General features: G+C 40.6%; 1 protein-coding gene across 1 annotated transcript in view; it reads right to left on the bottom strand.

Moving 5' to 3' along the window:
* Positions 1–16217, bottom strand: part of RP1 (RP1, axonemal microtubule associated) — a 306042-nt gene that overhangs the window by 181165 nt on the left and 108660 nt on the right. Inside the window, exons 20-25 of the mRNA XM_025204493.1 lie at positions 14805–14937; positions 14445–14596; positions 11110–11264; positions 4586–4644; positions 4241–4285; positions 799–962 (exon numbers count right to left, since the gene is read on the bottom strand). Of these exons, the coding sequence (XP_025060278.1) occupies positions 799–962; positions 4241–4285; positions 4586–4644; positions 11110–11264; positions 14445–14596; positions 14805–14937 (708 nt within the window). The remainder of the gene's footprint in view (positions 1–798; positions 963–4240; positions 4286–4585; positions 4645–11109; positions 11265–14444; positions 14597–14804; positions 14938–16217) is intronic.

Raw genomic sequence — 16217 nt, 5'->3', positions numbered from 1 at the left:
ACTCTTTCCTGCCTATGCAGGGGTCGGACTCGATGATCTATTGAGGTCCCTTCCGACCCTAGAATCTATGAATCTATGACTGCACAGTAACCAGAGTTACTGCACAGTAGTGTCCCCAAATGGCTTTTGGTAATGCTGACTGTGCAATAGCTCATTACTACTGCATAGTAGCTTGTTACTATTATGCAGTAGCATCACGTCACTTTGTAATGAGCTACTGAGCAGTCAGCATCTCATATAGACGTGGCCACTGTGAGCTGAACCAGCCTAAGGAGAAGCATGAGAAACACTGGGTCTTTGAAATATCCCGGGGTCAAGATTTTTGCTTTCTTCTCCAGCAAAATTTCTATACCTTTTACTTCAGCTCATGTAGAGGGATGAGATAAGGAGGGGGACTCTTGCTCCCCTTACTGGTCACACAGTCCAAGTCACAATTTAGCATATCTCACTAATGTGACATCAAGAACAGACTCAGGGAAATTACTTCCTGCCTCTCTGTGAACTCTGTCAATTTAAAATTGTCATGTCATCCAGATGATGCAAATCCCCAGAACAAATTTCTGCTTGAGGCTCTGATTACTCCACTTTCAATGATTTTGTTGACTTGACTACACAAATGCACCACACTTCCAGCAAAGCTTCCTGCAGCATCACTTAATTTAGCAAAACCAAATCAAACCCCATTTATATACTGAATGTTTGAATCCTGCTGCTAACTATTCTCTGTTTTGGAGGAAACCTATTTTGAACATGCCTAGTGGGTTAATTCTCCAATTTTCATAGAAAACAGTCTTGTACCTTGAATATATCCACACTGTTGGGGTTAAACAGCTGGTATTTCCCAGATCCCAAAATAATTTGGCCAGAGGCCTTGTTTTCTCCATAAGCATAAAGGGACACTGTTGCTGTAGTGCCTGCTGCTTCAAAATTTCCAGTGACTACAGTAATCTTCCAGTCTCCTTCTGCAAAGTAAAAATTAAATGAAAACACTTTTATTGCAGTATCTGCTACATAGATAGTGAGTGAGGTGTGTGATGCAGCTGATGTTCAGGGACCTGTTAACTGCAGTATACCCCAGTAGTAATTGTGTTAGAGAAGCAGTGCCTGAACTGCAGAACATTGCAAGTTCAGGATGAAAAAGCAAAGTTGTTCCTCTTAACCTCCCCCAAATTTTCTCAGTTTACAAAATTGGGCTGGAAGTCTCACATGACCCATCTGTAGCCCAGAAATGTAACAAAGGAAAAAAAATATTGGAATATTTCAAACCTTCAACATTGTTAGAATTAAATCAAAATTTCATTCTTATCTTGTATCCTTAACATTGACCTAAAATTAGTATGCCACATCAGCAAGAGACCTAACTGCCAGTAGAACTGGGATTCACATGGGAAATTGTGTTTTATTTCATGAGAATTATAGTAAGATGTATTATAGAAGTTTAAAACAATAATATTAGTGCACTGTATTACAGAAGTCATGCATGTTGAAATCAAGAATGCTTTATAATTAGTGATTTTCAAACCTTTTTCATATTATAGAACTCTTGTTTAGTGAGAGAGCCTTTCGAAGACAGTCCAGAACTGAAAATTGTGCTCTTGCACCTGAAAAGCAGACAGTACATGCCCTCTGTTGTTTCTTTTATTGTGCTTTTTGTCTTTTGTGTATAACAGGTTCCACTTACTCGTTTTTAATTCATTTTCCAGGAAGCAAACAACAAATGAAATCCCAGCACACAAACTTGCTATAAATAAATGTCACACTGTATTCTACAGTGGTATTAATAGAAAGCTTTGTGCCTGTTAATTGCTGCACGAGTTAAGCCTCTGGTATCTGACAGAAAACACTTCTATCTTGAGCTAGCGTGACTACCCTATGCTTTTTCTAGTCTGTATGGATGCATGTATCCAGCACTATATAGGTGTGGCAGGTGTGACAAAGAGGAATGAGGCCCCTAATTCCCACTGAAAGTCAACAGAAGTTGGACATTTCCCTTTGGGTCTACCTCATCTCAGTTTGTACGGACCTACTTTTGCAGAGAGGAAATCTCATCATTTAAGGGGACACTGATAAGTAACATGACTGACAAGGACAGGAACTGCACGTGGGATCTCAATTTAAATTCAAATTCCCAAACTGTGGAAATTTTTCAATGTGTTGAAAATAGTTTTGCCTGGATTTCTCTTACCTCAGCCATCATATTCAAAAATGTCTTTTCTCCTAAAGTCTAAAAACTGCCTCAAAAGATTAATCTATGATGTTAGTACAAAGTTTTATGCAAGTCAATGTAACTATTTTTCCTGGTTCCCTGCACATCCTCCTCTAATCCTAAGGTCAGCTCCAGAGCCACATTATTAGTGCCTTTGCATCTCGATATTCTGGCCACTTTTAGGAAATATAGAGGAGACACCTTACTGAGCATACCCTAATTAAACTGCACTGTGCATTCCCCAAAGATGAAGATGTTCAGCTAGCTTTTGGTTTGGCCCAATAAACAGAGAGGAACCACCAGCAAAGTCCAAATCCAAATTTTTATCAGGAGGCAGACTTCTACCGGCGCATGGGAGGGTCATGATTTGGACCCATCTGTGCTTACACTGAACACCTAGGAGTTCTGAAATGTTCTTTGTTGTTTCATTTAGAGCCAAAAGTAAAGAGAGACCTTGGGAAGATGACAAGGGAAAGGAAACAAAGATAGAGATGAGAATGTGGGCATGGCATACGGATCTGTCTTCCTGAGAACAGAAACACCCATGGTACCTTTGGAAAGAAAATATGCACGTCTTCCAAAAAACAGATGTTGCTAACATAACGTGTTAATAGAGCATAGTTCTGGTTGTTTCTGGAACCAGAACGCTAGCAGCGTTTTTTATAACACAAAAAATTTGAGATTTTTATATTTGTTTTCATCAAGACAGAGAATAAAAAATGAGACCTTTTGAAAACTGTGATTAAAAAACAAACAAACCACGAGTGAGTTGAGTCAACAAGTCCTCAGAATGGCCAATAGATTGATGCTCATGTCTAGCAACTAGGAAACCCAGGTTTGTGTCCCTGCTCTGTTTCACCACAAACCAGATGAGTGCCCTAGCCCCCCCTATTTTCTGGCTATTCTCTGCATGTGCCGTTGACTATACATACACCGCTCAGGCCTGCCTGCCTTGACCTAAGGACAGTTTTATCTAAGCCAATGTTTTCACAAAAGCATTTGATTTGATATGAGAAAGCAGATTTAAAGAGAAAAGAATATGACCAACTCTACTAGCCAGCAAAGTGGTGTTTTATTTTCATAAAAACAAGAAAGATAAATACATGATTGGTATTGTCTCCTATTATTTTCTCGGGCATCTGTGGCCATTTCTATATTCTGTGATCTTTATTGTTTATGTTCATACTTGGCTGAAATGACACAATGTAGTGTCAAGCCATACCAGCACAGGAAGAACCAGACAGAGCATTTGAAATGGGTTTTGTGGCACTAGCTATTGGAAAGGGCTGACCTAACTGTGGTACCACACCAACAAGACAGAGAATATAACTTTCTGAGAAAGGCACAGAGAGGACTGAAGGCAAAGCTAATTATTATTCCAAATAAACTTTATAAAAGTCAAATGATAGATTTGAATATAATTTTAATAATAATTAGATATACATTTTTTTGCCATAGGGATGCCACTTGAAATGAGGTAATGGGTCTCAGTGGATATCTTGATTACTACAGTAAACTATGAATAAACATTTTAAAACTTCTTCCTGGCAGTTTCCAAATTATTGCTCAATCTATGACATAATGTATTCCTCATGGTTGGGGAAAATGTTTATGTTATTAGGATATGGAGCTTAATCTGCATATATTACAAGGACAGAAAAATCAACAAGTAGAGTTGAACAAATAGGAGTTGAAAAATGAAAAACTAATGGTAAATAATGATTATATATTGACTTGAGTGAGAGATCCATGATGGAAGGTATTAACAAAAAAAAATTAAAATTGAGCACCAGTGAAAATTATATATTTCCAAACAGCAAAAAGACACAACACACTTTTGAAACAAAAAAAATGACAGACTAAGAAAAAGAATCTGCAAAGGGCAATACTGAAGTGATTTAGCATTCCAGTCAAAACGAAAAGTTCAGGGATTACTGAAACATTCAAATAATGTGTTGGCAAAAGACGTGTGGCAGGTAGTTCAAAAACAAAAACATTTTTGTTGAAAAGACAGAAATATGTAACAGGATTTACCATTTGCTTCCTCTTGCATTTCTGGTGGTTGGTTTATTTCCAATTCTGCAAAATATAAAAAATGAAGTACAGTTAATAAAAGACTTGTCTGGTGAAATTAAGATTAGCTGGAGGGGGTTGATATTATATGACATTAACCATTGGGTTGCTGTATAAGTGAACACTATCTTTTACCACACGACTCCTCCCCTTAAAAAAACCCTGGGAAACAGAACTGAGGAACTGGGGAACTAGCAAAATGCTTACCTCTGACATTTTAAGTGTAAATTCATCATAGTTTGATTCCATACAAAAGAATACAAATTATTGATCTCATTTCCATCATGTAATATTAGTAGCCCTTACCTTGAGGGTAGAGCTCAATTTCTGAATGAATTATACCCTGGGACATAAACGGGAGCCACCTGAGAATAGCAAACAAACAAGAAAGAAGTCAGGCATTAACTGTTTTTTCTTTGCGTTAGTATATTATTGAATAAGCCAATCCTGACTTTGAATGTTGAGTACATGTAGTAACAAGGCAACTGTCTCTCGAACAGGTGCAATACAGTTTGATACACATTGGGTGCATCTACACCTGATGCCACCTTGCTGTAGCAACATGCTACAGTGACGTAGCATCCACGGGTGTCTACAAGTGACCAGCAGCTACTTCGCCATAGTGGCACACTCCTCCATTATAGCATGCCACTATGGTGAAGTAGCTGCTAAAAATAACTGTGCACTGTGTGTACAGTTCAGTATGAGTGGTTACTGAGCCATGCTTTAGTACTTCCAGAAGTACTTCCAGAAGGAAGTACTAAAGCATAGCAAAGTAACTTTGCCATAGGACAACATGTAGATGCACCCATAATCATGAACACCACGTGTCCCTGGAGGCTGGGGGGGTATGGTGACCATCTGCAGGCAGTGGCAGTGGTGGCAGGGGAGGGATGGTGGTGAGCAGGGAGCTCCCGCCGGCGGGCGCGGCCGGGGTTGGGGGGGGGGGGGGTGGCGAGTGCTGACTGGCGGTTGGCAACCACCTGCAGACACCACCAGCAGTGGTGGCGGTGGCCAGCAGTGATTGGGGACTGCCCACAGATGCCACCAGTGGTGTTGGTAGCGAGGGGTAGGGGTGAGCGGCAACCACCCACAGGTACCACTAGCAGCATCGCTGGCGCTTTTCATAGGGGGCACACCGCCAATCTCAGAGGATGCACGTGCACCGTATGCACACCCTAAGCATCGCCAATGCCCATAATAAAGGCCCTTTGTAGGGCCTCGAGCCTACAAAGACTGTCACTGGAACTGAACTAACTAGATAGGATCTCTTTGGCTGGTTTCTTTGTTTTTTTTTTAACTCATACTTCTATTTCCTGCAATACATTTACACCTCGCCAGGTGCATCTACATAAGACACTTTACTGTACATTTGTCTAATCTAATGTGCAGTAAAACATCACCATATACACATGCACAGCAATTAGACTAGTTTATATTAGTTTAATGTGCTGTTTTAGTTTTGTGTACCTGTAGATATAAAAATTGGTGCATTAAACTAATGCACCAAAGCACACATGTAGATGCTGACTGGGAACAGATTGCTCCTGGTCAGCCTAGGTAACTCCCCGACCCTGTGGAGTTCAGGATGGGTCCCAATCTCCATGAGGCTGGGAAGCAGCTGCCCAGCAGCTTGGACAGCTCTCCCCCACACCACAGAGATTGGGATGGGTCCTGATCTCCATATGCCTGGGAGGCAGCTGCCCGGCAGCCAGGACAGGTCTTCGCATCCCATGGAGATTGGAACCAGCCCCCTGCCAGTCTGGTGATGGCACCTGTGGAGCCTGGAGCTCTACCTGGATGCTGCAGGCGGGGGGGCAGAGAAGGGCAGGAGCAGCCCTAAACTGAACTGCTCCTGTTGGGAGCAAATTTGCCCCTGACAGGTGCACATTCAGATCTGTGCAGGGGTGCAATTTAACATACCCCAATTTTCTGTGCAAAAAATTCAGGTGCACTATTGCATATGCAGATGTACCCACAGTGCCATTAATTTTTAAAGAAGCAGCCTCCCTCTTCCACATGTTAAGGATAATCACAAAGATGGTTGGTATATACAAAGGAAATACTAAAAAAAATAGTTAGAATTATTTCTGTTTATGGTTCTGACCAAAGTTCTGTCTAAGGAGTAGCGGCCCGTGAGCGTGCCTTTTTGGTCCATGAGCACACCATTTCAGTCCCTTTTGGCTCGATCTGCCGGTAAGTGTCCCACAGTAAGGTAAAATTGAAGCTGTGGCCCAGCCATGGGCCAGACGCAATCAATTGATAGAACTGAAAGGGAGGCACCAGGGCCAGCGTGGGACACTTACTGAAGGTAAGCTCCTCACTCCTCACACAGTGCAGACAGTGGCTCCTCCCCAAGGTGAGGCAAGGCAGGGTCGGGGGCTAGGACTGAGATTGGCACAGGATGCCGCGGCTCTGGGGAACTGCTCCATGGGGTCTGCCAGCTCCGGGAAACTGCTCCACTCCCCAGCCCTGACACCATGTGCCCCCTTGCTCCCAGAGGCAATGAAGGCGTGCAGAGCAGTTCCCCAGAGCTGGCACAGCCCACGGAGCAGTTCCCCGGAGCCAGCAGAGCCCACACCAGCCCCAGCCCCCCATCTTCATCCCCATCCCCACTTTGCCTCGGGGAGAAGCCGCTGCCTGCCCTGCATGAGGAGCTTGCCTTCGGTTAGTGTCCCACACCAGCCCTGGTGCTTCTGTTGCACTCCACGCCCAGCTCCTCTCTAGGCAGGTGTGCAGCCTTAAAAAGTTGGTACACGGCAAGATTTTTACTTGTGCAGAGCCGCGCATGCACGCAGCTTAGAGGAAACTTGGTTCTGACCCAACTGGCTTTGTTATCTCTAAGTGAGAAAACAGAGGGCCTGATTCTACTCTCATATACCAGTTTTACACTGCTGTAACTCAAATCCAGAGATCTCCATTGAACCACCCCTGATTTTATTAATGTAACAGAGAATTGGTCCCAGCCTGTGTTTTCAGTATATTAGGGACAGAATGTTAGGAATGGGAGAGATTCCTGCAATAAATAAATAATGTCTCTACAAGTCTAGCTTTAAATGCATCTAGCTTAGCTCATGAAGATACAGGCATAGGGCATATCTTGTCTCCCCTTTCCCCTGATGACCCAGCCCATGCGTAGTATACTGAGCTGCCCCCAAGTTCAATGAAGATGCAGTCTAGTCAGTCTTCTTTCTAAGAATGACCAAACCAAAAGGTACTTTTCAACACTCTTACCCTGGAATCCATCTACCCAACTCTTTCAATTCATTTCTGTTCCACAAAAATTGACTGTAGAGCCGGGGGGGGGGGGGTTGTCTCAGTTTACTGAGCCCAATTAATTTCTTGTGTGACAACTAACTTCCACAGAGTTACACTAGGGATGAATTTAGTCTATAGAGTCAAATCTGGAACTCCATGCCAATTCCAATTAAAGAGGGTTATGCAGGATGGCTCCAGAGAAGGCAAGAGGCATACATTTTTTCCTCATCCAGCTGCAGAACCTGTCCCTGTACCTAACATCAGGGTTGCAATAGCTCTGTCACTGCAGCCCTACATCAGGAGTCAAGGTTAGTTTACAAAGGTACAAAGCAGCAACTGCATCAGGCATCCTTCATTTCCTCTTCAAATTTATGTCAGAACTGCCTTAAGTGCTTGGGTAAGGGTATCCCTTGTATTGCTCAGCTGTGGGGTATGGCAAGGCTCTTCTGGCAGAGGCTTCCCTTAGCCAGAACCTCCTTCTGATACTGGGAGCAGAACTGTGTCAGTTCTGGTACTTAGCAGCTGCTATATGCAAGATAAGCTCTGCTTTTTGGAAAACAACTGTGATTTAGCTGAAGTTGCAAGTAAAAATATATTCAGCTTCTGAAAACTTGTATTGCAGTTCTCTCCATCTCCAGTGTCTCATCTTGTCAGTTTCCAACCACCACCACATGTCAATTTCACACCAAGGACTAGCATGAAACTGACAAAGAGAGAGGTCTGCAACAACAGGAAGAGATGCTGAAAATAACCAGAAATTATTACCAGTAACACCCGCAGGAAAAAGGTCAGTGAAACTCCTGATAAATATTCAGTTCCTTTTGTTTCCAGAAAAGGAAAGAAAAGAAAAACTTTAGAAGGGGTAGGAAGTCATATGGATCTTTTCTAATTAAGTAAATTTTGCTTTGTTGACTGAAAACAGAGAACTGGGGCCAGAGCACTCAGCACCTTCAGCACCTCAGTACTGCTCTAATTCACTAATAAACCCAATCCTATAAGGTCTGAACATCCCCAATAGAACCTTTAAAAAGGCACTTACCATTAAAAAGAATTGTTTACCTTAAAAAAAGAATAAAAAAACCTTTAAAAAGAATTTAAAATCTAATCAAATCTGACCCTAATAAATCAAATGCACCAAACAACTGACCTTCCGTTGTACAATGCTAAATATGTATTAGCCTAATGGCTTATTTATACTGTTCTCCTTTTAAAACCATATCATGCATATATTTTATCATCTTAAATTCTGAAAGAGAAATATTACTTTTTCATTAATACACCTCAAAAAATTATTTTAAGAAAAATCCAAGAGAGTGACTAGATTCTGCCTAGAAAAAAACTGAAGTCAGGCTTTTATCAAGTCAAAAAAATGCTGATACTTCCCAAGTTAAATGACAAAAATAGAGAATATAGTATCTTGTTCATTCCATAGATCAGGAAGGAAAAAAAACAGGCAAGTTTTCTGGTATCAAATTGAAATAGTCATTATGGCTGAAGATAAAACATATGAGAAGTACCTCTGATGAACAAATCATTTTCCTTCCTTGAAATGAGCACTGTGTTTCTGCTGTACCTTTTACCCAATAAGGCAGAATCAGAAGCCACTCCTTGATAGTCTTGCTGACCTATTTTAACCTCTCTACAGTAGCAATGTTCTTTTCAGTAAAAAAGGAGGAAAGATAGAACTTTTCTTTCCTTTTCCATTTTATAGTCTCTGCCGCTCAACTCTTTCTGCTGACCAGACTCCTATATGCTAATTATCCCAGAATGAATTCACCGAAGTGCCCTGTCATGCATGACTTCTGAGTCACATGGCTCACTGGAGGCTGGATTTAATACTAAGCTGATCTTCCTTGCTTGAGGTAAGCAAGCAGCTGGCCTCATTTCTCTATTGAGACTGCTGCCCAGTTCATGTCAGAGAGAAGTATATGTTTGTTTCAAAATATATTGATGGAACAACAACCTGACTGCACCCAAAGCTGCACCCCTTACTCACACAAGAAATGCTTCATCTGATAACTATATATTTCATTAGGATTTAGAGTATGCTTTTCATCTCAAAGCATTTCCCAGAAGCACACAAACATATTTATTCCTGGGAGACTGAGGCACAGGGAGTTTCAGTGATCGGTCAAAGTTATGAACAAATGAATGACACCTCTGAATGTACTAAGCTATGTGACCTGATTTGCACTTTAGAGCACTGGTAATTCCTCTGTAAAATAATCCTTTCCCCCCAAACTTAAAGACTTCCTGGTTTTTTGAAAATAGGTTTCTTATGTATTGTTGCCTCAGGTTTTAGATTCAACACATTGCATGGGTTAATGATAGCCCTTGACCAACTGGAAAGCTTCAATGTGTCATGATAATGCCATACATCTACTTGATAAGCAATTAAAAGAAGCTCTTCTGAGATGAGGGCACGAGCAATGCTGCCATAAGGACAGCTGAGCTACTTGCAAACGGTTAGCAATGATTAGAAGTAAGAACATCTACCTCTTTTTCAATTAAAACAGGATAGTTTGGAGCAAACCCAATCTTGCATCATATTAAACATCTTTTCTGGTGCAATAATATATTATCCCATATTTTAAAATCCAGATAGCTGGTAAATCAATGTGCCAAACTTTAGTGTTTTGTTCATAGAAATACAGATACCTAGCAAGAGATCCAGGTGCACCTAATTCCATCAATGGAAAGCAAATACAGAGCTCAGCAACTCAACCTAGCTTGATAAATGAATCAGGTGAAAAAGGGGGCTCAAGTCAAATAATGTACAATAGGTACTTGTCCTTGTCCTGACATCCCCTGGTCTACTCCTACAAATAAGACTAACCAGACTGCATCTTAACTGACCTTGGGCAGCTCAGTGTATTGCACGTGTGGTGGACCAGGGTGAAGAGACAACAACCAGGGTGCTTTATGTAGGGTTATGCAAATGTGGTTTAGTATGCAAGTTTGGGCAATGCCATATGTATTATCTGTATCTACACCATTCTCTTAAAATGTAAAAAGCCTGAATGACACAAGATTTCTCAAATTACTTTAGCTATGCTCATTTAATTACTTAAATTGGAGACCAAAATACTTCTCTCTTTTTGACGTCCTTTTTTTCCCTTTTCTCTAACCCCAGTGAAGGAACAAAGGCTACTGCTGGAGTGTAAGACTGTTGGATTTCCCATGGAGAATTATGCTTTAATTTAAAAACTTGCTTGTATGATTTATTTTTTTTTGGTATGGGAAATTCTCACCCACGGTCTTGAGCATTGATCCTTGTGTGCACAGTTCAATAATATAATGTGCTGAGATACGGAATTGCCTTTGCTACACATTACCTGGCAATCACTACATTGAACAATCCATGCTGAAGCAATAAGTAATATGCGTCTAGATAAATAACACTTTGTAATATTCTGAATTTGCCTTTTCCTGGAAAAAGCAAACGTAACACATTTATTGGCAAAACATCTCACCTGGGCATTGTGGACAAGGTTCAGAGCCCAACAAGCCAATATGACATTTGAGAAGACAAAGCTACATTAAAAATAAAAGAACTGTGTGTAAAATTCTACCTCTCACAGTTGAAAATATATTCAGAGTCCTTCTCAGCTTCTCTGATGATCACTTTATCGCAGTACCAGTACTGTGACTTGTTATTGGCCTCACAGTGCAACAGCACCTTCTGCAGCTTTCCAAGAGATACAGCTTCTATTTCAAATGTATCAACCTAGAAGACAAGAGCCAAACAACATGACACAAGACATGGCACACTGAGAAAGTCTAAAAAGCTGCTGTATTATAAGAACCTGAGCCAACTCTCATAACAGCCAAATAAAATATTCCCATTGGCTTTAATGGAAGTCAGATTGTACTTGAAGGGCCTGACCAATGTCCATTGAAGTTACTAAGCATCTTTCCCCTAAATAAAAGAATGATTCTAATAATTAAAATTACTTGTTTATCCCTGCTCCGAAAATGGTACAGAATTCTTCAGTACTGGTCCAAAAACTGACAAGTTTGTTCCACCAATTTCATTTCTGGTATTTTAAAATCATATTCTTAATAAGGGATATCTTTAAATGTAGACTTCTCTATCTTTTGGTCTTTATGGTTTCTCTTACTCACTTTACATGGTGTTTTCTTTGAAGAAGTTGAAATCTGGTATGCCATTTTTTTCCTTGTTATCCATTTACACTTTTACTTAATTTTGATAAAGACTGCTTTAATAAAGGGGTGCAGCTAGCTAACCAAGAGAAATGTTCACGTTGGCCATGTTTTGACATAGTAAAGAAGAGCATACAGTTCACTCAAAAGTAAATAGCCTGAATCACATGTAATGTAAACATCCAAAGAAACAAGGTCAAAAGCTATAATTTAAAGTTATATGCACAGAGGGGCAAACAACTGCATTAAGACAATGCAAAGTTTGCAATCAAGCATCAAAATGGGAAACTACAGGTTATCCACGCAACCTTATTTTTGACTCAGGTGTACATAATGTATATACTTGTCAATTTTCCAGAGGGCCCTGGCCTGAGATAGCTATCCATTCAGTATGCACTATTTGATATTTCTCTTCATTCTCATTAGTTTGTGTGGCCATCTCCATTATTTACTGCAACTACCCAGACCGCCTGCTGAATACAGAATAATTAATTTCCTGAGGGGGCCTTGCTATAGAACTGTTATTGCAACATCTAATTTCCTTTAAACATTAATAGACTGTTCTTCACAACACCCCTCTGAAGGGAGGTGGTATTATCATCTCCATTTTACAGATGGAGTTGAAGCATACAGATTAAAGCAAAACTTTTATAATGCCAGCTGCTTTTGGGTGCAAGCATTAATATTTACATTAAGCATGAATTAGTATTAATACATTCAGAACACAGCTTCAATGAACTCTCCTCGGTTTCACCTGGGAGAGCATTTTTGCAAAGCAGATCCTAGGTCTTTCAAATTGGATACCCAGAAAACAAAGAAACACACAGGCCACGTACAGACATTACACTTTTACCGGCATAAGTGATTGGAAACCAGTCTATACGCATAACAGAACAGAAGTTCAGCACACATTAGCTAGTTTAAAAATGGCTGAACCTAATCTAAGATTCTTCCCCGCACCTGCCCTCCACCAAAGTACAAATGTGTGTTCTGTTCACTACCAATCTAAACTACTGTGCTTACAGAAAACCACATTCCTTAGATCAATTCTGCCTTGAGCTTTTTGAATGAATGTACCTAGCCACAATGAGCAGTCTCTTGTGAAAAGTTTGGTCAATTTCCTGAGTGATTTCCAGCATCATATAGGAAATCTGTGGCAGGAGTATTGATAAAATACAGTTTTCTTGGACAAAGGACAACTGTTTTATCCTCTAAACAATTTTATCTCCTGCAAACCCATGCCTCATTTGTGTCTGTCAACTTCTGCAGTCAGAACTGTATCCTCAACCTTTTATATAAATTATAATGAAAGGCATTGTCACAAGCCTACACAGTAGAGTTCTCTCAGGAAACTTTAGCAAGGTTCATTAAGTCCTTTAATGATTACTTATATCTAAGGCATTACAAATATGGGAAACCCTGTAGTCTATATAGTTAAATTAGTGTAGATCTACTTGTGCTTTCCCAATAGATTAGCATTTTGCCAGACTTTCTAATGGACAATTCTTCCATATTTATATAGGGAGTTGATTTTTTTAAAAAGTATTATGACAAATAAGTGACAGAAGCCAATGTACCTGCATAACTACACCCTCAGCATTATGTCACCAGGCTCAGAACATGTCCTGTGTGAAACTACCCCTACACAACCATGACTTCCTTAAAGACAACCATAAAAAAGTTAGCAAACCATGGACAAATGTCTTCTCAGTCTCTTTCAGGCTGGAGTCTCTCTCTTATGGCTAGGTGTTGCCTCAAACTTCTGCTCTGGGTTCTTCAGCTCTTGCCTTGCAAAACTCCTATTCCAGCCTTGTCCCTTTCCCAGCATCACCCACCTATTTATTTTCAGTTGCCAGATGGCAGTGTAGATTACTGGTTCCTGAGCTAGCTTCAGTTCTGAGGCATCTGGCATTCAGTCCTACTCCTGCCATTGCTTTCCGTGGCCCATGCCTATGTTATGGACAAATACTCCAACAAGGCATTCTGTATCAATTCTGAGCTGGGTAAACATTTCTCCCATGTTACAGATGGAGAAACTGAGTCACAGCAGAGGCTAAGTGATTTTCCAAAAGCCACTGAAGAAGTTGATAACTTAGCCAGGATCATTATTTAGTAGCAGTGCTAGAGTAGAATTTTAGTAGTTCCTGAAGTTCAGACACTTGTTCAGTCCATTAAGCCACACGACAGAATGCTGCATGTATTTAACTTATAGAAAGGCTTTTAGGTGAATGAAAGACAAATGAGATTGCTTCCTTTTTACCTGGGCTGCATTCAGCAGAATGAAAATGCTCTTTGGTATACACCACATGTTAAAAGAAATAAACAGCAAATGGGATCCTGCTGAGACCTGAAGTAATGGAATAATTTTGGTGCACTCACTTGTGTCCAGCTTTAATCCCTTGTGCCTTGACTGAAAATGTCTTTATTCTCCTATGTGGTTTCTCTTTCTTCTATTTTTATCTTCTTCTCTCATATCATTCTGTTTAAGCTCCTCTTGCCTGTTTACTCATTTGACCTATTATTCCTTTCCAGTTTACCTAGTCCTGTTTTATTCTTACTTCTAATATTATCTGTTATGAAAACACTGTATTATAGCTTTAAAATATTTAATAAAAAGTAGCTAAAGTGCTGTGTAACTGTAGCCAACATTTCAATTTGCTCCTTTCAAAAGCAATTTTTAGCACATGTAAAGGCTACTTAAAAGCATCTTTGTGAATATGCAAAATTCCTTGTTCAAATTTACCATTCCTCTCTGAAATTTCACTGGCATATCTGATTTATGCAGAAGTCTTAGACCAGAATCTCCTCTTTTTCCATAAATACAAAGGTAAACTGAAGAATCTGTTTCAGCTTGTTCCAAATGGCCAGTGTAGACATAAACGTTGTATCTTATAACTTCCAAAAACAAAACAGAAAAAGAGAAGAAAACATGAGTTAATTGAGTCCACAAAGAGAAAGATTACAATCCATGTGTATTTGACACTTTAGCATACTGAAGACTTTACCACAGTGTTTGCTTTGCAATAAATTTTCAGTTAATGTTCACCCCTGAAAATTCCTGTAAGAACCTTCATCTTCAATTGCATATTTGTGAAGTACATACCTGGATAAATGGATTTTCCCGCTTCTACTAGTGGGAGCTCACATATAATATCTCCATTTCCACGGCTTCTTGACAACCACTTGTTTGCTGGAAAATTTAACATCCTCCTACTCTTTGTGTGTTGCAGTGTCACCTAGGGAAAAAAGCAGAAGTAATAACCATAACAAAACGTATTTTCTGTACTGCTGTACTGAAAGAAGAAACCCCATATTTTCCTTTGCATGTTCTCCTTCACATATCCTATTCTTATTTCAGGAAAATAGTACAGATAAAGTGTACACAGCATCAGTATTTACAGTTCAAGACTATTTCTATTTTTGTTTCCACTTTTGCAAAGCACCTCAGCCTGGATTCAGAAAGACCATCTATAGAAGGAATCTTTATGCCCTTTTGGTCCCTGGTATTTTTGCTGAAACTACCAACATTTATTCTTTATTATCTGCTAAGAGTTCTCAAAACATGTCTTAGTTTTGGAGCAAACATGCTCATGAATTAACTTTGCCTCCTTACTTTACTAAATGTGACTAGTTCAGATTTTTTTTATTCATGGATCACCTCCATAGTCTTTTGCGCTGTATTTTGGCAAGTGCACAGCAGTGGTCTAGAGCAGGGGTGCTCAATCCCCAGCCAGATCTGGAACATGGAGCCATGTGATCCAGCCTGCAAGGCTCCCCAGAAATCTGAAAATTTGGTAAGGAGGAATGATAGCAATGAATGCTGCCACCACTCCTCCATCACCAGTTTTCTAAGCCCCATGGGCCAGATGACATGGCCTTGCATGTGGGATCCTGCCCGTGCATGGGGAGTGAGGCTAGGCCCAATCTGGTGCAAATGGGGCCATGGCCAGGGCCAGGGTGCCAAGGCCCAATCCAATAGGTACAGGGCTGGGGTACAACAGGCACGCTACCATCATGTCCAATGCTGGGGCTCTGGTTGTGGGGCTACCTGCAGTGGGAACCAGTGCCTTGGCTTTTGCCAGAAGGTAGGCAATTCCAGCAGCACCATGGTTAGAAGCTTTACCACCAAGGCCAGAGCTCACTGTGGAAGGTCTTTTGCTCCAGCTCCAGACATGGGGGCAGGGCTTCTGGTGGAGATGCTGCTCTACTGCTCTACCAGGGGTGCTAGTTGGGGCAAATGTTCAAGGGCCAGATGACACAGGTCAGTTGGCTGCACCCAGCTTACGGGCAATATACTTGACACCCATGCTCAAAAGGAACAAACTAAAACCCTGGATTCAGAAGACTCTTATGCTCTGCCACAGTTTAACATGGTTTGGAATTCAAATGTTGAAGTTTATTTGCCATTGAATTCTATAGTAATAGCTGTCTCGTGTGTTGCTTCCTGTTATTAGAAGAGCATTTTTATTTCCTTTTTGAGGAGCGGTTATTATAGCAGCATTTCCTTCAGTTTTTT

The sequence above is a fragment of the Alligator sinensis genome, unplaced genomic scaffold, assembly GCF_000455745.1.
Source record: "Alligator sinensis unplaced genomic scaffold, ASM45574v1 scaffold612_2, whole genome shotgun sequence".
Lineage (NCBI taxonomy): Eukaryota > Metazoa > Chordata > Crocodylia > Alligatoridae > Alligator > Alligator sinensis.
This window is presented reverse-complemented; position numbering and strand designations above follow the sequence as displayed.